The sequence below is a fragment of the Dipodomys merriami genome, unplaced genomic scaffold (assembly GCF_024711535.1).
Source record: "Dipodomys merriami isolate MVZ:Mamm:240054 unplaced genomic scaffold, mDipMer1.0.p SCAF_1, whole genome shotgun sequence".
NCBI lineage: Eukaryota > Metazoa > Chordata > Mammalia > Rodentia > Heteromyidae > Dipodomys > Dipodomys merriami.
Window position 1 is genome coordinate 91579794 of NW_027202270.1, and position 19519 is coordinate 91599312.

The 19519-nt window shown below is 51.1% G+C and overlaps 1 protein-coding gene across 4 annotated transcripts in view; it reads right to left on the reverse strand.

Annotated features, from left to right (window-relative positions):
* Positions 1–2296: 2296 nt before the first annotated feature.
* Positions 2297–19519, reverse strand: part of Zfhx2 (zinc finger homeobox 2) — a 35114-nt gene continuing 17891 nt past the window's right edge. For 3 of the 4 annotated variants that reach the window (XM_070025476.1, XM_070025485.1, XM_070025493.1), the window contains 9 exons: positions 15814–17917; positions 15108–15625; positions 14389–14629; positions 12862–12936; positions 12112–12182; positions 10451–10651; positions 9859–9985; positions 6224–9688; positions 2297–5933 (listed from right to left, as the gene is read on the reverse strand). In XM_070025476.1, the coding sequence (XP_069881577.1) occupies positions 4954–5933; positions 6224–9688; positions 9859–9985; positions 10451–10651; positions 12112–12182; positions 12862–12936; positions 14389–14629; positions 15108–15625; positions 15814–17869 (7734 nt within the window). In that variant the 5' untranslated portion in view covers positions 17870–17917 and the 3' untranslated portion in view covers positions 2297–4953. The remainder of the gene's footprint in view (positions 5934–6223; positions 9689–9858; positions 9986–10450; positions 10652–12111; positions 12183–12861; positions 12937–14388; positions 14630–15107; positions 15626–15813; positions 17918–19519) is intronic. The other variant, XM_070025502.1, reaches the window with a different exon arrangement.

Here is a 19519-nt window from a genome sequence, read left to right on the forward strand (position 1 = left end):
TTGTGGTTTAGTGAGATCTAAAGGGATTTTGTGATGTGTGGAGGATAGGTACTACTCATGTGTCTTCCTGGAGGGTTGGATCCTAGGCTATGAAATGGACAGGGATCAGCAGAGTATAGGGTCAAGCCTACTACAGACACTGAAGAAATTGCAGATGTTGCTTCTGCAAATGCATTTGGAGGGGATATTCAGAAGTGAGCCTATTGTAGGAGTAGACAAGGACTGGATTTGTTATTGGATAAGCACAGTAGATGTGGATCAATTCTGAGTCAATTACTTGTTTCTGTAGAGTAAGAATCTGTATATGGTTGAGGCCATACACCTTTTCCATCTTCTTGGGTAGGCTCAACTTCTTTCTGGTTCATTCTACTTCACCATTAGCTTCTAGCCAAAGATCTCTGTGTAGCAGAGGAATTATAAGAAATACCAGGCTCAGGGGCTCGGAAGTTGGCTTAGTGGTAGAGCACTTGCCTTGCATGCCTGAGGCCCTGGGTTCGATTCCTCAGCACCACATAAGCAAAAAGAAAAAACCCGGAAGTGGTGCTGTGACTCAAATGGTAGAGCACTAGCCTTGAGCTGAAGAGCTGAGGGACAGCTCCCAGGCCCAGAATTCAGGCCCCACGACCAGACACCCCCCCCCCCAAAAAAAAAAAGAAAAGAGAAGAAAAAAGAAATACCAGGCTCAAATTGCTGATAAAGTGGTAGGGGATAATGGCCACATTTCTTATTGCTGTGTGTGGAAGATTGGCCAGGTCCTCTGGGTGGTCATACAATTGAGTCAGCCAGCTTTGTCACCTAGCATTATGTTCTTATAAAACATAGTTTCTCCAAGAGGCGCTTTCCCTCAGGATTATTTTTATATTCCCCAAACGTGATGGAAGTTGGTATGTTTTCTCTAAGTGTCCTTTCAAATTTTCTTCCATCCCATCAAAGCTATAATCCTGTAGGCCTTGATGTGGGGTCTGTTGTCTTTCTTTTTGTAACAAGCATTTCCTACTATTGGGGAATTTCCTCATAACCTAATCCTTTAGAAATCACACCCTCATGCTCACAAGTTTCTGAGAGAAATATATGCCAACATCAAGCTTTTCCTGTTCCACTGTGTCCCAACCTAATTTACCCAGTTTCAAAGTGATGTGAGTTTTGCCAAAAGTTTCTTCCTGGTTTCTTTTCTCCTTGGAGTCCTTGGTTAAGGCCCTTTCCCCATGAGTAACAATGGATACTTGTTAGATATTCTCTTTATCTATAAGCCTTCCCTCCCTATTTACTGAGGGACGTGACCCTCAGTCCTATGTGTTTGTCCAAGGGCACTATCCTTGCTGACATTTGTGTTGTCCTATAGACCTCTTGACAGAGGTCTGCTGTTTTCTGAAGGTGGTTTACTTGTTGTGTTAGTGCAGTTATATACACAGAGCTTTGGGTTTCTGGTTTGCTATCGTTTATCGTGGTAAATGATTGGATAAGTAAATGTCTTAAAATAGATAAGGGTGGTAATTTGGGGAATTAGTGACCAGGTCTATAAGCCTCCAAAGTGGATAAGGAACAAATATAAGAATTAAGCAGGTAAGTGCTATTATATCTAGAATAATTGGCTTTTGGAGGGGTTCTTCTGAATTCTCTGTAAGCATGTTCCAGGACTAGAGGGGTGAAGAAAGAACAGGTTTCTTTCTGTGGTCCTATTGCCAACAGTGTATTTTCTTCAAGCAAACTTTGAAATTGTTCCTGATTGAGGGTTAGGCACTTTTACGTCATCATCACAAATTCTGGTTAACAGCCAAGACAGGTAAAATCATTTATACCTCCTGCCTCCTGGTAATGACCCTGGCAGTAAAGGAATGATCCTATTTTGAATGCTGTCTTTAGAAACCTTAGGACTTTCTCCTATACCATGGAAAACGAATTCGTGAGCCATTTATTCAGGCTGGGAGGGATAGTGAGGTACTTCCACCATACTGTGCCACGTGCTTGACTTTAGGCTTTTAACTCACAGGATCCTGCTGAGTTGATGGTTACCTCTAGCACTCTGCATAGAGCTGTGCTGACGTGGCCTTCTGTCCTGCCAGAACCACCACCATATATTGCTCTCTGAAGTTGGAGGGCTACTGCCAAGGTTATGGTACAAGAAAGGGGCTGGGAATGCAGAATAGCACATTCTCAAGAAGTATGTTGACCTGTCAGCAAATCCAGCTGCATTTTGTCCCCCAAATTCCAGGTTCCGGGTAAGTACAGTTGTTTATGTTAGTTGTTAGTTATTGTTATCTGCTGTGTGTGTATATCGTGTCTCCCAGGCCAAGGTGTTTGAGTATAAGAGGTGTTAGAGAGCTAGAGGAGTGTTTTCTGGTGAAAACATTACTAACCAAAGCCAACCTGTCTTGGCTCGTAAGTCCATAAAATACATGACACCACTCTTCTAATCATCCCATGCTGAATGTTTGTCAAAATTTTCTTTAAAAATGTTTCTTTCTTTTTCTTATTTTTGTTTGCTTTGTTTTCAACTTTTATACACAAGTTACATTCTCAGAAAGCACAGAGTGGAAAAAGCTTCTTTCCTCATACACATGCTAAGAAAATAGTTTTATACATAGAATTTCAACAAGAGAGAAGAGGACAGGGAAAGAGGGGTGTGAGAGAAATGCTGAGAGGCAGGAATATTAAGAAGGGTGGCAGCAGGTGCCAGACTACTGGGTCAGTTTCTTTCCTTTTGCCTACATTTGTAGCTGGCATTTTTTGGTATTGACAGAATAACGAGTTCTACCCTACCCACAATTGGCTGGAGTTGGGAGTTTTTACTTTTCAAAATAAATGGACAGAAAGTGAGATTGCCAGAATAGATGGGGACTAGGGACTGAGCTGAATTCTCTCTCCCCCTCTTTCCCTTTTCTGCACATAGTATTAGTATTAACATGTTCACAGAGCAGAGTGACTGGAAAACCTAAGTCCCAAGGCTGACTCATGTGTATATGAGTACTGAATGAATCATGGTAATGGAAGAAGTCTGAGGGGAGACATCTCTGGGGTCAGGGGAGTGGGAAATTTTTGCAGGATTTTCTTTGCTAAAATAAAACACCTACTACTCTACTCTGTGCCACTTTAGCTGGATTCTGGACTTGCTAAAATTACCCCCTTGATGGTCAAAGAAACAGTAAGGTTGGGATGGGGGTGCTTCTCCTAGGGCATGCCTCTTCTGATGGGTGCTCTCATCAGAGACCCATCAAAGACTCACCTTGTGCTTCAGTCATCTACTTTCCCTTCTATCCCCTCTCAGCTTCATAGGCAGGTCCTAACTCTTGGAGCCACCTCCAGCAGCTGCTGCTTAGTGGAAAGGTTGGGCTCAGCTAGAGGGAGCAGGAGCAAGGACAGAGTAAGAGGGAGGAAAAACAATTATGGGGAGCAAGGGATTAATCCTACAAAGGCAAAGGAAATTCAAGAAGGATCTAGAAATGTGATAGGGCCATCAGAGAGGGAAATAAGTCTGTGGAAAAAGTAAATGAGAGGAGATGGTGGTAGGCAAAAGGGACACAGAAACCCTGCCCTGTTCACCCATCTTTTCCTGGGACCGCTCAGATATTTCAAGCATTGATTTTTGACAGCTGAGAAAGATGGGTTATTACCCATTTTGATACTCAATTCATGGGACAGCAACATGTCTCTCCCCACAGTCCAGACAAAGGGGAATGGCCAACTGCTTCCAGTCCTGAGATTCACCAGAGTTAAAGCAATCTGGTCTTCCAGAGCTGAGAAGGTTTAGAGAAATCCTTAACATGAGGGCAAGGGTGACACAAACAGGGGAAAAACAAAACAAAACAAAACAAAAAAACCACTTGTTTGATGGGAGGTTGGGTTTTTTTTTTTTTCTGTATTTTCCAAGTTTGTTATTCTTTAGTTCATTCCTCTGGTCTCTCCATCTCTCTTTCGTGTGCATATGCACACTCTCTCTCTCACTCTCATTTTTGGTTGTGTGTGTTTCAGTTTTTTTTTTTTTTTCAAAGAACTTTGGATTTGCCATTGGTGGGCAGTGCTGATCCCTGGAGGCTGGCCCACCCTGTGACAGGGCTAGGACAAGGGGCAAGCCCACAGCTGCTGAGAGGATCTCTGTGTTTAAAGCCTTTGAGAATAAATTACTGCAGTTCCCAGGATGCTGGGTGGAGGCTGGCAGAGGGGTTCCTGGCGGCGGCTTCTGCTGAGTCCAGGCTGCAGGGGCCCCCTGTCAGGCGAAGAGAGGTTGGGAGGGATATGGGAGAGTGAATGGGGGCACTTCTTCCTCTGCCAACCTCCAGTTTGGTTAGTTTTATGGGCTCCCTGCCCATCCTAGGCTCCTACTTTAGGAGCCAAGTAGGTTTTGGAAAGAGTTTGTGAGCGATATGGCGCTCTAGAAAGTAGGGGTAGGGTGAAGGGGTGTGGCAGTTTGTATTCTGCCCCCCACTTGTCTTGGGTTTTCTTTTTTCTTGTTTCTCTTCTTTCATTTCACTTTCTCTTCTTTTTTTGTCTTTCCTTTTTTTTTTTCTTTTTGGTGTTTTCTCAGTCAGTGGGATAGCACTGGATAGTTGTATGTATGGTCATTTATGAAAGGGGCTAGGAATTTAATAGGGCAAGGAAGAAGGGATGAAGGATAGAGTTTTTTTTTTTTGGTCTGGAGGCAGACATGTAAGAATAGTCAGGATGACAAGGGTGTGTGTGTGTGTGTGTGTGTGTGTGTGTGTGTGTATTTGTAGACAAGGGTAAGGAGTACATCTGCAAGTTTTGAGGACAAGGATCTGTGGCTGGGTGAGGGAGGAGGCAGGACTCTGCTGGAGGTGGGGTATGTAAAGCCCACAGAGGGTGAGAATTGAAAGATTCCCAAGAGGTGGGCAGAGCCAAAGGTTGGGGTGAGGGATCTGAGCTCCTACCAAACACCCCTCTGGGTATAAGAGAAAGCTCTGAGGCCCTCCCCTCTCCCCATCTTGGTTTATCTGTTTATAAAGCTAGAAGTGTAGAGGTAGTAGTAGTTTTTGGGTTGGAGTCCGTGTGAGGTAATCTTGCTTCCTCTTTGGCAAAAGCCACAGCAGCTGTGGCAGCAGTGGCGGCGTTGGTGACGGTGATGGATGGGCCCCCAGGGGGTGGGGCCGCCTTGCGCCTGTGGGCCGAGGAGCGCAGGTGGGAGGCCAGGGCTTCACGCCCACTCAGCAGCACCTCACATGCCAGGCAGTGGTAGGTGCAGATGGGCACCCGCAGTGGGGGAGGCATGGGACCCCCAGAGCCCCGCCCAAAGAAGCAGAAGGATCTCTGGTGGGCAGTAGCTGGGGCTTCCCCATCAAATGACATCTTGCACTGGCGGCACAGGTAGCGGTGAGTCACATCCACAGTGGAGATGCCGGTGCTGCCTGTCAGCAGCTCATCAGCCTCACCAGCTTCCCCCTCCCCCAGAGCGGGCAATTCAGGAGGATTTGGAGGTGCTGTGGCTGTGGGCTCAGGGGCCTGGGAGGGTGGCTGTAGGAGAGTATTTGGGAGCAGCCCAATAAGGGTCTGAGGTATCACAGGGTTCATGGGAAATAGCCCCTTCTTCATGCCATAGAGCTGTTGGAAATAGGCCCCCTGTAATTGGGGGCCAAAGACAGCTGGGGGTGCTGCTCCCCCTGCAGGGGGCAATGGAAAGGGCAGGAATTGGCCCCCCAACAAGGCTGGGACAGTGGCCTTCAGTGCTTTGAGGTTCTTGAGGGCATCACTGGAGGAGCTGGGAGGAGCTGCTCCTGGCTTTCGCTCACTAGATACCTTGTTCCCTGAGGGCTCAGTAGCTGGGCCTGGGACTGGGTCAGTAGTGCCTGCTGTGGAATTGTTGGTTTGGTCGGGCACAGGTCTCTGGGGTAAGGGGAGGCCAGGGCCTGCAGTCTGGACCACTGTGGTAGCAGGCAGGACTGAAGTGGCAAGGCCAAGGAGGCCTGAGGAGGCTGCAGAGCCTAGAAGATGAAACGGGTGATGAAGGATTAGCTAGCTCCTGACCCTCCTGCTACAGAGCAGCTCTCTCTCTCTCTCTCTCTCTCTCTCTCTCTCTCTCTCCCTCTCTCCCCCTCACACACACTCACCTTCCCACACATAGCTTCCACGCCCCTCTCCCTCCTTTACCAAGGAGCCTGAAGCAAGGAAGGCCACAGGAGACACACAGCACAAGTGTCAAGAAGGGAAGGGAAAGGCATGCTGTTAGAGGGATGTTCTTTCAAGTCAGCTTCTCCCAGCTTTCCCTACTCACCTGAATTGAAAGGTGCTAAACTGCTGAGCTGCGGCTGGGCCAGAGCTGGGCCAGACAAAAGGACTGGGGCCAGGCGAGGCAGGGTTGGAGCAGCCCCAAGAGGCACAGAGGCAGGTGTTGGAGCAGGTGGGACCTTGGGAGCTGGTGGCGCCTCGGATGCCGGAGCTAAGTCGTAGCACTTGCTTTCACTCTTGAGCTGGGCTCGCACCGCCTCCTTGAGCTTGGCCAGGTGCTGGCGGGAAAAGAGATGGCCTCGGCAGGAGACATAAAAATCATACTTGACATCACAGTAGGGACAGTCCGTGCGCTGGGCTGCCAAGGGACCCTCACCGCTTCCCCCATTACCAACAAGGCTTGCCCCTTGCAGTTTGGCCTTCTTTTCCTTGGCACGAGCATTCTGGAACCAGACTTGAATGACTCTCTTAGGCAGCCCAATTTCCTCCCCCAGCACCTCGCACTCCTGCATGGTGGGGGTGCGGTAGGCCTCGTAGCAGGCTTTCATAATCTTCAGCTGCAGGCTGCTCATCTGAGTCCTGTAGCGTCGCTGCCCCATTCCGTCTGGAACTCCAGTCCCACCTCCTAACCCCCCACTGCTCCCTCCAGCCCCAGGGGACTCTGGTTCAGCAAGGCTGGAAACGGATGAATCACTTAGGTCCCCTGCTGATGGGCTACAAGCTTCACTCTCTGGAGAGGCTTTGGATGGCTCCTCTGGGCCCTCGTCCTCAATGGGTGGAGGAGGTGGTGGGAGAGGCGGCTCTGGTGTTGGTGTGGTGGTCTCTTTCCCAGGTGGCAGAAAAGGTAGGGGCCCAGCAGCAGGGGTGACTGTGGGATAGGGAAAACCAGGTGGTTCCCTTTTGGGTACTTCCCTCCCAGTCCCTTCATCTATTTTGCCCAATAGGAGGTTGAACTTGGGGAAGGGTGCGGGGGTAGGTGTGACAGTGGCTTTGACTGCTGGGCTGCCCACACCCCCAGGGGCACTCCGAAACTGACCTTTCCTTTCCCGAGCTCTGGTATTCTGAAACCAGACCTGTACTACTCGCTTTTTGAGCCCCACCTCCTCAGAGATGCAGTCAAGCATCTTGCGCGTTGGGTTGGAGTCCTGCATATACCAGCGGTACAGGATCTCCAGCTGCTCGGGCAGGATGGTAGTGCGCAGCCGCTTGTCCCGGGGAGGCTCGCCCTCCCCTCCACCCCCTGTCTCACTGCCTGTGGGGGACAGACTACCATCCTCATGCTTCCGTTTGAGGGGTGGCCCTGGCACAGGTGGGTTGCCTGCCACCAGAGAGTTTCGCTCCCCCAAAACCAGCAAGGGCAGATCTAGGAGTTGAGGGGGGGCACTGGGTTGCACAGATGGCAGGAAATGCAGTTGGCGGTGACTGGACAGGAGGTCCTGGCTGGGAAAAGCCATGGCGCACTGGTCACAGGTGTGGGCTGTGGAAGGCGAGGGAGGAGCCTTTCCTTCCGGCTCTTTGTCTCCTGGCTTTATTGCCTCCACTTGACTCAACTCCTCCACATCTGGAGGTTCAGGTGATGGACCGTCAGGCCCCGTTGGGGGTTCCAGTCTCTGTTCTTCCTCTACTTCTTCCTCTTCCACCTCTTCTTCCTCTTCCCCTCTCTCTGCCTCTTCCTCCTCTTCCTCGGGAGTCTGGTCGTCATAGCACTTCTTGAGGTGCCGTACTAACTCAAAAACACAAGAGAAAGTGATGTGGCAGCGCCTACAGCCAGAACCTCCACTTTGGGTGCCACCTCCAGCTGGCACAGGCCCACCCTCACTGGCATTTTTGCGTGCTTTCTGGCGAGCATTCTGGAACCATACTACCACCACACGGCTAGCCAGACCCAAGAGACTTGCAAGCCGCTCCACCTCTCCGTCTTTGGGGTAGGCACTGGTCTCAAAGAAAGACTGCAGGGCCTGAGTCTGGAATTCGGTGAACTTGGTTCTGGAGAAGCGGCGGCCTGCAGGCATGAGGGGAGGAAGATTTCCTTTGGAGCTTTCTTCCTCCTCGGGGGGCCAGTGTCCTACCCGGCTTCGCTCCTCAGGGGCACGGGTCCCCCCTGCTTCAGGCTCTGGGACCAGGAAAGTTGGGCCAAGCTGGGGCGCAGGTGACTTTAGGGACCCATCGGGTGGCTTGGGGGGCTCCACAGGGGGTGGGAATAGGCTGTCATAGCTCTTGCGAAACTGAGCAGCATACCGGCTGAGAGCCTCAAAGGGCAGAAAACGGCGGTGGACATGCTCCTCGTGGGTCTTGAGGATAAGCATATTGGAGAAGAGCTTCCCACAGGCCCCACAGGCCAGTTTGTCCCCACCCCCCAGGGTCTCTGGGGGAGGCGGTGTTGGAGGAGGGGGTGCAGCCTGCTTCCCTTCATTGTATTGAATCACCAGTTCAAAGCCAAAGTTTTCTAGGAGAGCTTTTGCTGCTGTGCTGGCTGCCTCGTTGGGTGATGGGTGGGGTGGGGAGGAAGACCCTGCCTCATTCCCTTCCTCTGCCACGGGTGGGCGTTCCCATTCTCGCTCAGCCAGCTCAGCCTTTGGGGCAGGTGGGGGAGGAGGTGGGGTGGCAGCTGGAAGGGACAACATAGGTGCAGGCCCAGCAAGTGCCAGCTTGGGCCCTACCTTGAGGTCATGGAGGTAGAAGGGCAGGAGCAGCTGCTGCTGCTGGAGCTTCAGCAGGGATTCGGGCACTAGAGGGAAGGGAGGCAGGACTGGTGGGGTGAAGAGAGGGGCTGGGAATCGATGCAGATCCAAGGGAGGTGGGGGTGGGGACAGGAAGGGCAGTCCCGATATGAAGCCACTGGAGTCAGGGCCCTTTTTCTCAGTGCCCACCTCCCCCTCAGTCTCGCCTTCTTTAGGCTCTTCTTGGCTACGCTCTGGCCCGTCTGCCTTGGCATCACTCTTGGTTCCCCGTGACCGAGTCTGGTGCAGAACTGACCGCATGTGAATCTCCAAGGTAGAACTCTGATTATAGGAAACTCGGCAAACTGTACACTTGAAAGGCTTGTCTGTGGCAGCAGTGGTGGTGGGTGGGGCACCTGCCTCTCCCCGGGCAGGGCCAGAGGGGTCAATGGCAGCCTTCTTCATCTTATGAAGGTGGGAGACAGAATTATAGTGAACCAAGAGGATATTCTTCTGAGTGAAGGACTCCTTACACACAGTACACTTATAGGGCCTGGCAGGATCAAGAAACTTGTCCAGGGCAAAGTTGGTAGTCTTCCGATAGGTTAGAGGGTGGCGAGAGTCAGCTGGGGCTGGCTCTGCAGAGCGGGGTTCTCCCACTTCTTCCTCCTCCATTGTGGCAGGTGGAGGAGCTACTTCTTCAGCTTGGGCATCAGGCTGCAAGCCTGGAGATGGGGCTGGAGAAGATGGTTGATCAAGGCTTTCAGAGGACTTATCTGGAGCCTCAACTGAGGGCAGGGGAGGTTCAGGAACTGGATCTGGGCTGGCTTCTGGGATCAGGTTAGGGCCTTCTACAGGAAAGAGAAGAAGGTGCAATAAGCAGAGGTCAGTGTTCAAGCTGGGCTCACCCAGTCAATATCCAAGGCAAGTGACTGGCCTCAGTTGTCTTAAGGCCGCCTTAGTCTGTGGAGATCAGGTCCCCTTTCCTGCCACCTTGGAGGTATGCTGTCCCCTTTCTTACCTGCTGCCTGCTCTTTGCTGGGAGTGGACTCAGGCCCAGGAGTGGGAGGCTCTGGGCCATCCTCCAGAGGGTTTAGTGTGGGCCCAGGAAGCACTTTGGTCGTAAAGGTCATCTCTACAGTTGTGGCCTGTAATTTGAGAAATCTTAGTGGCTTCACTACCACCCCTAGTGGTGTTCCTGACCTATCCATACTGTACTTACACCTATACCTGTGCTGAGCTCCCCTTCTGTGGGTCAATCTCCCATCAAACTGCTGCTTTTCCAACTGATGACAGTCTGGCAGCTGACAATCACCTCTGGTCTCTCTCCTTCACAGGATGAAAGTAATCTTACCCTAAGGCTACCTGTTCCTGGCAGGCCTTAGCCTGTTAAAACAGCTCTTCTCAGGATTTAAAGGAAGTGAGGGTACTTGTTGGTTTCATCCATGAGTACAGGAAGCTCAGTGGTGAGTATCTTCCCAACTCTATAAATTCCCAACCTAAGTCTCTGAAATGCTGCTTTGTTCAATCTCTTCTCCTGGCCTTTACATCCTTGCTCTTCCCTCTTCCTTCCTCCCAGATGGCCCTGATAGCCTTGCTCAGCCCATACTCACCACAAGTAGCAGCTTTTCAACACACTCGGGTACCACGTTGTGAAGGTGGCTGAGGTGGAAGTGCAGGGCAGGCCGGCCCGCCAGCTGTTCCTGGCACAGTGGGCACCTGTATTTGGGCTGCACAGCATGCTGGGACAGTGTATGAGCTCTCACCTGGTCAGACTCTGGGCTCATGAAGCTGCAGTAAGGACAGCAGTATACCTGGGGAGACAGATGGGTGGTGGAGGAAGAGTCAGGGTAGGAGGGACCCACCATCACACAGGCATTTGGGTTTCTCAACACAGCTCTGTCTCCCAACTCCTGATATAGGAGGGAAGGCATCTCATTCTACCCAGCTCCCAGCCAGTCCTGAAAGAGCACTCCCTTGAACTGGGACAAAGGCCTACTCTAGAATGCTACCTTGCCTGTCTTTGTCTCTCCCTCCACTCTGGCTTCTATTCTTTCTTACTTTTTAGAATTATTTTGGTGTATCTTTTTCTGTCTCTTCTTCTGCCCTACTCAATTCTCCAGGTAACAGATAGCCCTGTACCATACCAGATTTTGTTTTTGTACCCATTCCCATCCTGCCTGCCTTCTCTGAGGTATTTCCATTTCCTCTGGGTACTTTCTGGACCCAGAGGTTCCTTGGTCCTGGCCATTAGTTGCTTCTTCAATGTTCTTGAACATATGCAGGGGGCCCCCCTCCCTATCTATCTGCTCAGAAGCTGGCTCAACTGCTTCCACTTTTCCTTGTTTCTCTCTTCTTAATGCAGACAAGCACCACAGCTCCTCCAGTGGCCTGGAAAAATTGGGGTCTGGCCCTCTCAGCACAGCCTTGCCCACACCTCCAGAGGGGGAGGAACCACTGGAGGCCTGCTGTCATCTGACTGGCTGAACTGCCAGGTTGCATTCACCTGCTGCCTCAGATCAGGCTTGTCTGGCTAATTTTCCCTCTTGTCACCTGGAAAGGAATAGTAACATCAAGGGCAGGATTGTCACAGAGGAAGGAAAACCAGGTACTCATCTTAAACACCTAGCCCTTAGAATAGACATCTATGCCAGACAGGCTGGAGGGAACAGAAGTTAGGAAAAGAAACTGGACAGGTGCATTACTGCATACCATTGGGTAGTATGGAAGGCTGTTAGGGCAGGATAGCCTCTTCAGATTGGTTCCTCACAGCCTTCAGGCCACAAAGCTTAACTCCTAGGTCTTACCTAGATGCAAGTCCTAGGGATTTACAGATTTGTGGGACTTCCTGTGAGGGTAAGTCATTTGCTTGGTGTCTCCCATCAAGGAGATGCCAGAACAGCTCTGCCCAGATTTTGGGCTTTCTGAAGTATATAAACATCTGCCTTGTGTCTACTTGTTCTTTCTTCAGCTAGTCTTTTTTTCTTTCTTTTTGCCCTTTCTATTTATTTGTTCTTTCCTCCATCTGCCTCCTGTCTTTCTTACCCTCAATAGATTCTCTTTTCACCTTTCCTCTTATCCCTTCTTGTCATCTCTTGCTATTTCTTGCTTTCCTGGGCAGCTCTGTGTCGTATGTATGAACATACAGCTGGTTTGGGGCAGGATTTCTCAGTGTGTGGTATTCTAAGTGAAATAAGCCACAAGCATGACAAAAGCCTTATCACACGGAAAATATCAGTAAAACCAGGCCTCTGCCTCTACTCATCCCAGTTACCCCAGTTCTGACCATGGTCTGGTTGGCATTGTCTCTGGAAAGGCCAGTCTTGTTCTCTGCCTCTTCAGATGCTGAGGATAAGAGCAGAAGAGATTAAGGGACTCTGACGGTCTTCCCTTTCTCTTCCAAAGACACCCCCACCCTATGCCAAGCCCTTAAGATGATTTGTAGCAGAGTGCTTTTGGGGTAGGAGGTAGGCTCCAGAGAGTAGAATGGGCAAGAAACTCAGTGGCCAGGTGAAGCCCAGCAGGGGCCAACTCCAGCCTAGCAGAATGTCCAATTGGGTCCTCAAGTCAGGGCAAAGGGCAAAAATGCCCGACTTTCATTGTTTGGCTTCCCCTCTTCTCAGTGAGCCTTTTCAGGTCTTTTTTTTTTTTGGTCGGTCATGGGGCTTGAACTCTGGGCCTGGGTGCTGTCCCTCAGCTCTTCAGCTCAAGGCTAGCATTCTACCACTTGAGCCACAGCACCACTTCCAGTTTTCTGGTGGTTTATTGGAGATAAGAATGTCACGGAGTTTCCTGCCAGGGCTGACTTTGAACTGAGATCCTCAGATCTCAGCCTCCTGAGTAGCTAGGATTACAGGCATGAGCCACTGGCACCAGCTCAGTGAGCCTTTTCTTTGATCAGTTTTACTCCTTCAGCACAGGAAACCTTGCTGTGTGCATGGATTTCTACAAGGTTCTGTGAATATCCCAGAATATAGGAGGACTATGGAGAGGGAAAAGAAAACAGATCAGAGGAGCAACTCACTTAGTTGTTCTATCTTGCTCTGGGCATCTTTCTCAGGGGTGGACAGCTCAGCTAAGGGAGTAACAGGAGCCTTTCCTGTGTAGAACAAGGGGAGAGAGTCTTCTTAAAGAGGTGAAGGAAGACATAAGGCAGAGGAAACAGGACAAGCAGCCAGTCAATGAGGAAGAAAATGGACAGGTAAATCAATAGGCAGAAGAGGATAAAAAGCCACCAAAAAGAAATATACAAAGGATGAAGGGAAACAATTACAGTTTAAGAAATAGTAGAACTTAAGAGATCACAACCACCCCGATTCCCCCACTATATTTCCCTTCCCCCCTCACCCCCCACCCAGTCCTTTTATAGGAGCAAATTCAAATTTGGCAGGAGAAATGGAAACTGAACTAAACTTGGCTCTCTGGCTTGACTGACTCTGGAAGCAGGGAGTGAACTTCAACCATGGAGAGGGGGGACACTGCAGAAGGAAGCTAAGGTTGAAGAAAAACTGTGGCTGTGGTAAGCAGGAGGCGGCGGGTCTAGCTGGGAGAGGAGATTACCACTCAAGTAAGAATTGACAGACGTGTAGGAATTTATTTTCGGTGGCAGCCTAATTAAAGTGTTAAAGTTCCTTAACTCCATTCAGCCCTGCGCCAGGATCGTTAGCTATTGATCTGGGCCCCTCCAGCACTTAACTCCAGCCAGCATATTGGCAATTCAATTAGCACCAGTCAATGCTGCCTGTTCCTGGTTGTTGCTGCCTGTGCCTCACCCTTGCCCACTGTTGGCCTCTCCAAAGCCCAGACACCCATGCCCACTTCTGATAGCCCCTTCCAGGCTCTTCTTTTGCACCCTCTGCATCAGTGGTGCCTGGCTGGCTGTTCCTGGCCTCTATTAGTACAACCTCAGATGCATAATAGGGACTCTAAAGCCATGCCTTAGGGCTGAAGACCTCCTAAGAGATAGGAAGTGGCTGAGAAGCTTATCCAGGCCTCTTTTCACCCTGTTGTCTTGGACCATGCCCACAGTTCCCACTTTCTTCCAGTAAGTGTGGCCCAGCATGAATCAGGTTATAGCTTTTTGTTTGTTTGTTTGTTTTTGCCTTTTCTTTGCCTGGAACTGTTCCAGAATGCTACTCTCTAAATTCAGATCCTAGGACCTGAGTCACTACTTAGAATCAATGGGCCTAGGCACTGTCCCCCAGCTCTTCAGCTCAAGGCGAGCGCTCTACCACTTGAGCCACAGTGCCACTGAGATGGTTTATTGGAGATAGGAGTCTCACAGACTTTCCTGCCCAGGCTGGTTTTGAACCACGATCCTCAGATCTCAGCCTCCTGGGTAGCTAGTATTACAGGTGTAAGACACTGGCGCCCGGCTTCTTTTCCTTCTTGATGAGTAGCACTTATATTCCTGAAGCTTCCATCCTGTCTTCACACCTTCATAGCTACTTTCTACTTGCTACTGATGGCTCACAGACCCATCTCTTTCCTGGATCACTTAATCATCTATTCCCTGCAGTCTGCTGCCCTCCTGCCAAGCCCTTATCCTCACCAGGAGTCCGGAGCTGCCCATGGCTGAAGCTCAGGATGTTCTGGAGAGCTGAGATTCCTTCCTCAGCGGTTGGGCCATTCTGCAGCAGCTGTAGACGCCTCTGGGCCTGGGCATCGCGGTGGGCAGGTGCACGCAGGTGTTGCAGCACAGCCAAGCGAGAGGGTGTCTCCCAGGCACACAATAAGCAACGGTAAAGTCCCAGCTCTGTCCCTGCTTCAGTTCCTTCCAATTCCAGCAGAAACTAGAACCAAAAGAAGATGCTGTGTCAGGCCCACAGGGACATCTCCAGATTTCAGGGGACTTCTTTCCTCCCCCAAGAGAGCCTGTCTAGTATTATCTCCCTCCCTAACATCCCCCCACACCCGCTTGCTTCCCTCACCAGGGCCACCTGAATATCCTGCTTGTTCTCCCAATCCCTTCTCCTACCAGTCCTGGACTTCCTCCTAGTATGTGGATGGAATCTGCTCCTAGATGCTTAAACTTTTTCAGGTGATGTGATGAACTGAGCTGACATGGATCCATTCCTCCAGCCCCAACACCAGAAGAGTGACTAAAACCTGTCTCTTTTCAGAGTCCATTATGCTTTAATCTCTTGCTCCAGGTTTCCCCTTTTCTTTATGTCTATCAACTTGGGTTTTTCATCACTTCCCTACTCTGAATTTCCTCTTCCTCTTCCATCCCCTTTCCTTCTTTCATATTCCCTTCTGCCCCAGCCTCACCTTATAAATTTGGCTGTTTTCTTCATGGGCTGAACCCCGGGCATGAAGCTGCATCTTCTCCTTGCTATTGGACTCGAAGTCACAGATGTTACAGCGTAGATGCAAGGGGGAGACAGAACCATAAGGGGCCCCATCCCCTAGGGACAGTGGGGAGGAGGTGCCCAGGACTCCACCCCCCTCCCGCAAGTGGGCTGCCAGCTGGTACTTCTGGGCATGTTTGTCAGTCTTGAGATGGAGTTGGAAGTTGGCCTTGAGCTGGGTGCCGTAACAGCACAGTTTGCAGCGGTGTGTGTCTCCAGCCACCTCCTTCCATTCTGCTTCCGGGAGGCTCCGGCCTATGCTGCAGTGGTAGAGCAACAGCTCCAGGCTGTCTGTGCTGAAAGCCTGGCACACTAGGCAGCGAAACACCTTCAGGGCTGGGCTGTCATCTGGGGGTGGTGTAGTGGCCAGGCCATCTGATGAGGAGCCTAGGAGCTGACTTGGAGGCAGGTGAGCCTCCGGGGAAAGGCTGTCTGGGGCTAGAGGACAAAGAAGAATTAGTGCCCAAAGCAAAAACTGAGGACAGCATCAGTTGCTATAGGGGGTGGGAGTGTGGGTAATGATGAGGGGGGTTGGACAGTGCTCAGTGGCTGTTCTGGCCTTTGGGGAAAGCAGGGAGAAAATGTGTTTGGCCTGGGCAGGAGGCAACAGAGTTCAGGAAGCTTACCAGGTGTGGGGAACTTTCGGGCAGGTGCTCCAAGATGGTGGAAACCATTGAGAAGCAGTTGGGCCTCCAGGGGCTTGTCAGGCCTCAGCCCCGGGCCAGGCATGGGAGTCTGAGGTTGTCCTAGGGTCTGGGGGCCAAAGTACTGGAAGAGTTCAGGAGAGTTGGTGGGGGCAGCCCCTGGTGGGGGAGGAGGTCCTGGCCCCACCAGCCCAGGTGGCAGGCCCAGTGGCAGGCCCTGGTGCAGCATTAGGACATTCTGCATGTGCTTCTCAGAGGTCATATGGATGCGCAGGTTGCGGGAGATGTTTGTCTCATAGCTACACACCTTGCACTGCCACGATGATTTGGTCTTGGGTTCTTTGTCCCCTGCAGAGGGTGGGAGGGATGCCTCTGGGGGACTTCCCTGCCCTCCAGGCCCCACCTGAAAGCCCTGCAGGTTGGCCAGATGTTTATCAGACTGCATGTGGATGCTGAGGTTCCCTTTGGTGGTGGTAGAATAGTTGCAGACATCACAGCGGTAGGGCTTGTAGCCACAGTTGTAGCTCTCTCCTCGGGCGAGGCGGGGATGGGCCCCCCCTGCGCTGCAGTAGCTGCAGTGACTGTTGCTCTCAGGGTGTTTCTCCCGCATGTGCACATCTAAAGTTTGTTGGTACTTGTAGTGCCAGTTGCACTTTGGACACTTGAGTGTCTTGCAGGAATTGCGTGAGTGTAGCAAGGACATGTGGCTGGAGAGGCTGAGGCCCTGGAAGGCTGCAGGGGCTGGAGTGTAGTCATCAGGTAGGCGGTAGGGCTGGGGCGGGTCATTGGGGTCTTCAGGAGAGCCCACTGGAGCAGGGAGAATGCCCCCCTCCTTGGAGGTGGGTGAGCTTTGGTTGAGTTGGGGGCAGAGCCCTCTATCCTCTTCTTGCCCCTCGGGGAACCAATCTGGCCCTGCCTCGCCTGCTGCTATAGGCGATTCTTTGGCTTGGGTTGGGCTGGGGTCCCAGGTGGCTGGGGTTATGGTTGGGGAGGGAGGGCTAGCCATGACTTCCTCAGTGGGCAGGACAAGGGCCTGGACTTCTGCCTCAAGAGGACCGTCATGCATCTGGGGTACATTCACCTCCATGTTCTCTGTGCTGCTGTTGTCAAAGGGTGTTTCAAGAGGAAGGCAAGGGAGAGGTTTTGGTTCTAGAAAGCTTAGAAGGGCCACACAACCCTTGTCCCCCTCCTGAAGCATGGCTGGGCTGCCTAGCAGGCTCTGGTGTTGGGCAGGGGTTAGCTTCACCCCATGAAACTGTGTGTGACCCATAAAGGCCTGGGGCCTACTGAAACCTAGGCGGCACAGTAGACAGAGCCAGAAGAGTGCCCTGTGGTCTCCCACTCTGCTCCCCATGGGGCCATCTTTGGGATCTCCGGGTGGGTTTGGAGCCAGCCGGTAGCTCCAGAAGGCTCCATCCCTTCCCTCACAGGCAGCCGGAGATGGCGCTGAGGTATCATGGGACAGAATTTGGTCAGAAGAGCTAAAGCCTTGGATTGGGTCAAAGCCATGTTGGATGTGAAGGGCAGTGAGGTGTGAGGGTGGGGAGCGGGCAAGGAGAGGCAGTCTAGGCTCTTCCTTGATGCTTGCCTCACCCCAAGGGAAGCCCTTTGGTAACAGGAGCTCAGTGTCGCCTGGTAGGGATAGCTCGGCCACTAGGTAGGCTTCACCACTAGTTGTGTAGAATAAGTGGTTGCTTAGGTCCACAGGAGGGAGCCCTTCCTCCTCTTCCTCTTCCACCTCCTCCTCTGGCTCCTTGTTCTTTCCTGCCCCCAAGTCCTTTGGTGTGAAATGACCACAGCCAGGCTCTTCTTGGGGCTCCCCAGTCTCCTTTGGTGGGATGAGGCCACAGCCTGACTCCAGAGGCTCTCCCCCTGGCTCTGAGGGTCTCATGCTCTCAGAGGTGGAGGGGGCAATAGGGGACTCTTTGGTGACAGGATCAGAGGTGCTGGAAGAACAGTTGTCCACAGGCAGGGATGGCGCATTGTGCCCAAGGGAGGAGGTGGTGCCAGTAGTAGAAACTGGGTTAAGGGTGGCCATGGTGGAGGGGGATATGCTGGGAGTTCATTTCAGCGCCAAGCCAGTACCCTGTGGGGAAACATGGGGAGGATAGTGTAGTGAGCTTGCAGATACCCTACCCAGGCTCACCCACCCCCATCCTCTTTGCTGAGCATCAGACTCAGACACTCACATGTATCTAACAGGCTCTAAAACTAACAACTATTTCTCCCCAAACTAGCTCCTTTTTATCAGGTGTGTGTGTGCACGCACGCACAAGTGCATGGGTATGTGCGTGCATGACTCAAGGGTGGCATTCAAGCTGTACCTCCACTTTTAGCTCTTTGGTGTTTAAATGGACTCATGGACTTTCCTGTGTGGGCTGACTTCAAACTGCAATCCTCATATTTCAGCCTCCCAAGTAGCTAGGATTATAGATGTGAGCCACAGGCATTTGGCTCCATCTTGCAAATCTCAAAAGTTTATCCGTGGGCTGGAAACGTGGCTCAGTGGTAGAGTGCTTGCCTAGCATGCATGAAGCCCTGGGTTCAATTCCTCAGTACCACATAAGCAGAAAAAGCCAGAAGTGTGCTGTGGCTCAAGTGGTAGACTGCTAGCCTTGAGCAAAAAAAGAAGTTTGGGGACAGTGCTCAGGCCCTGAGTTCAAGCCCCAGGACTGGCCAAAAAAAAAAGTTTATCCAATCCAAAAAAATTTTCTTTTGTAAACCTCATTTCCACCTGCATAGAAACCTCTAGAATGCATCAAACCCTGCACATACCATCTTCATACATCTTATCCACTACTTCAGCTTGGCCCAAGCCCTTAGCTCTTTCCCAAACAAATGCAGTTTGAATTCTCCCTCCATCCAACAGCCAGAATTTAATTCTCCACTAAGAAAAAATCAAACACTTTGTTTTTTGGTTGGTCGTGAGGGGCTGAACTCTGGGCCTGGGCACTGTCCCTCAGCTCTTTTTTTTGGTCAATCATGGAGCTTGATTGAACTCTGGGCCTGAATGCTGTCCCTCAGCTCTTCAGCTCAAGGCTAGCACCCTACCACTTGAGCCACAGTACCACTTCCCACTTCCAGCATTTTTCTGCGTATGTGGTGCTGAAGAATGGAACCCAGGGCCTCCTGCATGTAACGTATGCATACTACCACTGAGCCAACTTCGTAGCCCTCAAATAGTTTTAAAAGTACACCAAATAAGCCGGGTGCTGGTGGCTCACGCCTGTAATCCTAGCTACTCAGGAGGCTGAGATCTGAGAATAATGGTTCAAAGCCATCCCGGGCAGGAAAGTCGGAGAGACTCTTATCTCCAATAAACCACTCAGAGAACCAGAAGTGGTGCTGTGGCTTAAGTAGTAGAGCGCTAGCCTTGAGCTGAAGAGCTGAGGGACAGCATTCAGGCCCAGAGTTCAATCAAGCTCCATGATTGACCAAAAAAAAGTACACCAAATAACAAAAGGAAACTTTTTGCCATCACCCAGCTTCAGGAACCACCAATTCACGACCAATTGTGTTTCATTTCTATCTTCATCTTCCATGAACTGTTTTAAAAGAAATTTCAAGCACCATAATCATCACTTTGTTTTTTGTCAGTTGTGGGGCCCGAACTCTGGGCCTGGGTGCTCTCAGCTCTTTAGCTCAAAGCTAGCATTCTTTTTGCTCCTGAGTAGCTAGGATTACAGGC